Source organism: Muntiacus reevesi, chromosome 9 (assembly GCF_963930625.1).
Source record: "Muntiacus reevesi chromosome 9, mMunRee1.1, whole genome shotgun sequence".
Taxonomy (NCBI): domain Eukaryota; kingdom Metazoa; phylum Chordata; class Mammalia; order Artiodactyla; family Cervidae; genus Muntiacus; species Muntiacus reevesi.
Genome location: NC_089257.1, coordinates 2,541,570 through 2,548,306, shown reverse-complemented (window position 1 = coordinate 2,548,306; position 6,737 = coordinate 2,541,570). Strand labels below are relative to the sequence as shown.

At 49.4% G+C, this 6,737-nt stretch overlaps 1 protein-coding gene across 1 annotated transcript; it reads left to right on the top strand.

Moving 5' to 3' along the window:
* Positions 1-4,658: 4,658 nt before the first annotated feature.
* LOC136174588 (olfactory receptor 1S1-like) lies at positions 4,659-5,604 on the top strand. Its single transcript, XM_065944765.1, is given in 2 exon segments — positions 4,659-5,128; positions 5,130-5,604. Coding segments are annotated over 2 exon segments (945 nt in total).
* The last annotated feature ends 1,133 nt before the right edge of the window (positions 5,605-6,737 follow it).

The window sequence follows — 6,737 nt, the reverse complement described above, 5'->3', positions numbered from 1 at the left end:
TGCCACACTCTGAGCCCCGAGTGAGGGTATCTACGGAGTGATGGTGGCAGAAGGGGAAGACCATTGGTGGAGGGAGGGAGCACCAGCCGCAGACAGGAGGACTGTGATATTTTCTGATGACATTTTGGACTTAATTTTGCAGGAGATCAAGACTTGCCACCACTCTGGGAGGGTCTCAACAAGGATGATATTCACCCTCAAGAGGGTAAAATTCGTCCTTCAGGGGTGGAAAAAACCAGACATTTTAATGGTTTGTGCCTTTCTAAAACTCAACCCTATCTGACAAAATCTTATGTCATCATGTTTAATTTCATGGGAGATGGAGAGAAGTGAGACTAAAGGATCTATAAAGGCTCCTTCAGAACGTGCCTGGGCAATAATGGATACAAGAATGGGAAGCCTTGCTCTAGACTAATTGGGCTTGAACTTCCCTTCTCAGAGTATTTTCATTGTTTGGCAAAAATTATGCTAGAGAACTGGCGATAATGAGAGGATGTGAATAGATATGAGTAGCACAGGAGTTGGGTGGTGTTGGACCCAAACCTTATATTACTTTCTTCTTTCTAATGACATAGTTCACCTCTGGAACTCTGCTAGCTCTTTCCAAGTTCTCTAGCTGGCTGATACCTGCATTAAACCTATATGCCCAGCATGCCCATGCAGAGCTTCCCTCAGCTTCTGAACTCAAAAAGTCTTCTTGTGGAATATGATTCCTAACTTCCCGTGTGGCCACCAAGGGGACAGATGATGCAAATTTCAAGTTCGAGAGTGTCAGGCCCCCATGGGATGGACGTTGGCTGATGGGAAGCAAGAGATGAAAAGGAACAGGGCATGTAAGTGTCCATTTCTTCTCTCCCTGGACTGATCCTAGCTAGGATTTCTCCTTCCAGAAGAGTACGTTGACTGAGTATATCTAACGAGACCATGCTTCTTGTGAACAATCATCCTTGCAACAGTGCCTTTCATTGCACTGTGTTGCATCTAGCCTAGCCTCTGCACACTCTGTTGTCCTCCTCCTTAAATCCCTGGGATTTCATCTTCCCAATAAAATATAAAGACTTAAATTCTTCCTTCAGGCTCTAGAACTGAGAAGACCTGTGATGAGATAGTAGTTATCATAGTCCCTCTGGGCTGCTGTAACAAAATATCATAAATTGGGTGGCTTATAAACAACAGAAATTTATTGCTTACCACAATGGAGGCTAGAAGTCCAAGACCAAGACTCTAGCAATTCAATGTCTGGTGAGAGCCTGCCTCCTGGTTCATGGACTGCCATTTTTTTATTGTATCTTCCCAAAGTGGAAGGGGGAAAGGGAGCTTTTTCAGACCTCATTTATAAGGATGCTAATCCCATTCCTGAGGGCTCTGTCCCCATGACCTAATCAACTTCCAAGACTATACCTCCTAGTGCCATCACCTGGGGTCATGTTTCAGCATACTAATTTTAAGGGGACACAAATATTCAGACCATAGCAGTAGTAGGAGAAGGAACTAAAAAATATGCCTCATGGACAAGTGATAGAAATAAGGATTCTGGCTCCACACACATTTCTTTCCTAGTCATGACCAGACAGATAGATAGACAGAACAATTTGCCTTTTTTTCTCCATTACTCAGTTATTTCAAATATTAGTCACAAATATCTATACAGTTAGTCCATGGGTTACACTGATTCCAGTTGAGGAGGAGGTGACTCTTCTTGGTTTGGGTGAGAAGCAGCTGTACTAGATTATGAAGCATGTGCAGTGATTAGAAGTAGGAGTCGATTAATTCTGGTTGTCTTTCTGGCTATATGAGCTTCCCTGGTGACCCAGACAGTAAAGAATCTGCCTGAAATGCAGGAGACCCAGGTTCCATCCCTGGGTCAGGAAGATGCCCTGGAGAAGGGAATGGCAACCCACTCCAGTACTCTTGCCTGGAGAATCCCATGGATGGAGGAGCCTGGTGGGCTACAGTCCATGGGGGTCACAAAGAGTCTGACACGACTGAGCGACTTTCACTTTCACTGTATACACAGACTTCCTTTTTCCTGTCTATTTCAGGGTCTATATTTCCAGCCTTCCCAGTGTATCTGTGAACAACCAAATATCATTGCAATACGTTTCCTTTCAACATTAAAAACCCAGAGTTTACTTCTTTAGTTTACAACTATGCATTCCAAGGGCCAAATCGCTGGGTCTCCCGATTCCCTTCCAACACTGACATCCATTCAAGTGGAAAGGAGACTGTAGTCCACCCCCTTCCATGAGAGATGGTGTCTCTTTGGAGTCATAATCGCTAGTGCAGAAATTACAGTTGGCTCTTGGGTTATTTACTGTTTTTGCTCTACTTGTCACTAGTGAGAAAGCAAAGAAGGGACTCCCAAAATTCTTACCATCTATCTTGCTAGGAACATAAGACATGCAGCAAATAATTCACTTGCTACCAAAGGTAATAAGTGACAAAGTTACAAACAGGGAATCACAGGTGGGAAGAGGCACCTGAAGACAGACAAACAAAATTGCTGAGCAGCCTATCTATTCCCCATAGACCTCACCGAGCCTGGGATCTGAAAACAGCCCTCTGTCCTGAGGAAACCCTCAGGGGCGCTGTCCCCAAGGACCTAGGAGGAGCTCACTGTCCCGTGTGAGCCCGGCGCCGTGGCTGTATCGGCGCTGCGCTTGGGGAAAGAGCCTGGTTCTGAGAAGAACACGGGCCCTGCTGTCTGTCTCCCCTGCAGCCCTGCCCCCAGCAAGCTAAGCTGCTGGTCTAAGCCCAGCGGCGTCCTGAGGTCCGGGCCTCTTCCAGAGGTGAGCCCGGTTAGACCGCAGCGCTGCTGCGCTCGGCTAGCTAGGCAGGCGCCCCAGGGACGCGGGGCGGGTTTTGCAGGACTTCTGGTGGCAGGGCAGGTAGGGCAGGAAGGGGAGGTTAGAGGTCGTCGCTCAAAATACACACTTGCTCATGCTAGTCAAGCCCAAACCAGCCCAGGGCTTCACCCTCCCGGACCCTCGAAGGCTGCTCCGTGTCTGGCCCTGAGGTTGGGGAGAGATGCCTGCTGGTTCTCTGTCTCTCTTTAGTTTGGCCTCGGCACCTCCACTCCTAGTTTCTCTCTCTGTCTCTCTCCCGTCTGTAAGTCAAGCTTCATGGGGGCAATGAGACCCCAGACCTCCTACTCCAGTCTTCACTGCCTTCAGTTTTCCAGAATCCTGGGATCAAGAGTTGATTTTCTTCTGGCTCCTTCGCGGAAAGAAAACCTACGGGGAGACTTGGCTCTCTCTAATCTTTGAGGGACAAAGATTTTGCAGATAATAGAGGAGAGAGAGAAAACCAAGAGGGAGAGAATACCAGGAGAGGAGAAAGGTGAGACGCGTGCCTCTCGGCTCTCAAGTCAATTTTCTTCCCAATAGTCACACCCCTGCCCCGGGTAGCACCTTGGGAGGTTCTTATCATTTTCTGATCACTTTTAGCTTGTAAAATAAGTTTTAACTTGGAACTAAAGACTCACTTCCAGGTGGCCACAAGCCCAGCCCAATTAGAAACTTCAGCTTCACATCCTTCGCAGCCTGCGTCCTCCCTTCTGAGCCGAGTCAGCTCTGCAGCGTGGGGTGTGGCGCAGGGAGCCGTAAGGAGAAGACAGGCAGTGGAAAGGGGGCGTCTGCTCTCTGCTGCCGTGGAGTACTCGGGGGTGGTGAGTTGTGGGTGGCAGTCTGGCTCCATCGTGAGAACACTTGGGATTCTTCAGAGGCCTTTCAGGGACTCGTCCACGAAGCATTTCCTTGACAAGGGCGATGAGTTTTCTCCCTGACCTCTCTATGACTGCCGTTTCCTAAGACAGCCCCTCCCTGATCCCTTATTCTATAACCTCCTCTACCCCAAAAGGCTCCTTCCTGGTTGGAGTCCCAACAAGGAGGCTTGAGCTCAGTGACTTCCCGCAGCCACCACTTGACCTGTGGGCAACTCACGCTGTGTCCCGTGTGAGGATAGATGCAGGACGGTCCTGCCATACAAGCAGTGAGCTGATGCACGGAGCTCCCATCTTCCGACAGAGAGGAAAACCCAAGAGTTTAGGTTCCTACGTGTCCCCTAAACCTTCTCCCTTCACCTAACATCTAACCACAAATGAAGTAAATTTCTGGTCTCCCTTTCTTGTACACCTTCTCCAAGAACAGTTCTTTTGGGGTTGGCCCCTGAATTATTCTCACGAGCATACCTAACATTCAGTTGGCTAGTCCCCAAACTCATCACTTTAATGACTCTTCAAAAGGATGCAGGTGAATAGTGGGAAAGGTCTTGGGACCAGTTAGTTCACTTTTAAGTAATTCCTTCAGAGTTATCTAACATGTTTAGAGAACGGAACATAACTCATATACTGTCCTCAGTTCAGGGCTTGTCACTAATTTGGAGCCAACTGTAAAAGTCACTTTCAGAACCATGTTAGAGTTTAAAACATATTCATCGATAAGTATCTATCATGTCCCCAACTTTTCTTTCTAAGGCATTTCTTGAGTCTCTGCACTGCTGACGGAGTTCCTTATTAAGTAATCTTTCTCCACCCTTCATTCCCCTTCAGCCTAGAGGGAGTGTCCACCTCCCTGCCATGACCCCAGTTGAATGGTCCCACACTGGGTTTTCGTGTGGGGGTAAAGACTTTGCGGTCCTTTCTCCAGATCAGCAGAAATATGCATGAAGGAAACCAAACGAGCATCTCTGAGCTCCTCCTCTGGGGACTCTTCAGCCAACCTGGGCAGCAGGAGCTCCTCTTTGCACTTTTCCTGGCTATGTACCTGGTCACCGTGGTGGGGAACGCGCTCATCGTTCTGCCCATCGGCTTGGACTCTTACCTTCACACCCCCATGTACCTCTTCCTCGCCAACCTGTCCTTGGCGGATATTTCCTCCATTTCCACCTCAATCCCCAAAATGCTGATGAATATTCAGACCAAGAGTCCATCCATCTCTTATGAGAGCTGCATCACACAGATGTATTTCTCCATTGTCTTTGTTGTCACTGACAACTTCCTCTTGGGGGTCATGGCCTGTGACCGCTTTGTGGCTATCTGCCACCCTCTGAACTACACGACCGTCATGGGACCCAGGCTCTGCCTTTGGCTGACCGCCACCCCCTGGGCCCTCAGTAACACTGGAGCCCTAACACACCCTTCTGCAGCTCCGATCAGCTTTCTGTGACGGCAGCGCTCTCCCGCACTTCTTCTGTGACTTGGCCCCGCTGCTCAGGCTGTCCTGCTGAGACACGGCGGTCCACGAGCTCGTGCTCTCTGTCATGGGCTCATCGGTCGTCACCCTGCCCTTCGCCCTCATCCTCGTCTCCTACGCCTGCATCGCCAGGGCTGTCCTGAGACTCTCCCGCCCCGAGGGGCGGTGGAAAGCCTTCTCCACCTGCGGCTCTCACCTGACAGTCGTGTTCCTCTTCTACGGGACCATCGTGGGGGTCTACTTCTTCCCCTCGTCCCCTGACCCTGACAACAGGGACAAGGTTGGGGCACTGCTGTTCACCGTGGTGACCCCCATGACGAACCCCTTCATCTACAGCCTGAGGAGCACGGACGTGAGAGGGGCCCTGAGGAGACTCCTCCTGGGAAAAAGGGTTCTCCCTGTGATGCCCTGAACGTCTGAATTCCTTTTGTCCCCATTGCAAAATGGATGATTCTGCTCAGAGTCCGTAGCAAAGACAGGATGGTTTAACTTTTGATGAGCTTTCAGAAATCTGCTTCCTATTCCAGTCACTGCGGGGCTGGGGCTTTTCCACACCGCACTGGTCTTGGAAACAAAGTGCCTTATGTCCATGGTGACTCACAACAGTAACACACATTATTGATGATCATCTATGCAGCTAGAGAGTTCTGTGAAAAGTGTTCATAACTTAGACAATAAGAAGTGCACCTACTACCTATAGTTTAGCTACTGCATCTTTGAGGGCAGTTGTTACCAATTCCTTCAAACTACATTGCTAAAAAGCAGGCGTAAAGTCCACCTGCTTTTCTATGGGTTACCAAACATCCTCTTAACATCCCTCCTCGAGTATCTCAAAATCCAGCCTGCCCCATAGCTCCAACAGGAGCCGTCACTTGACCTCTGCTTTCTTTATTCCACGCGGGCCAGCATTAGACCTAGATTTGTCCTCAAGAGGCTTCGGGTCTGACTCAAGTCTGCTGCTAACTCACTGTGTGACAAGCCGTGTTATTAACCTGCAAAATGACAAGTGATCTGATAAGAACAAATAAGTTGTGTATCGTTAAAATCCACTCATGTTAAACAGAATATGCAGAAGGAGATGCCTGGGAGGAGAGTCAGCAAGACATTAACAGCGGCGGTGGCAGGTTAGGTTTTCCAAGAATGGATACGACAACATTTCCGTCCCACATGCTCTTGAAGGACTGGCCACTTATTCATCAAGAGGTGGAGTCTGAGGCGCTCCCCTGAACCTGCAGGACTGTGGGGGTTGCTTTGACCAACAGAGGATCCCAGAGTGGTGCTGCGTGATCCCCGAGGCTCTTAGAAAACCCAGTGCACTTTCCTGTAGCACCCCCTCAAGAATGCACTCTGGGGCCTGAATTAGCATGGAAGAAGTCCCTCTATTCTGAGGTCGCCCTGCTGGAGAGACCAGAGAGTCAGAGAGAGAGAGATGTGCAGGGTGGACCAGGTGTCCCAACCAACAAGGCTTTGAGCCTTCCTGCCAGGCACCCGCCAAGTGAGGGAGTGAAACTCCTGCTGATCCCAACCTCAGCTCTGATGGCAAAA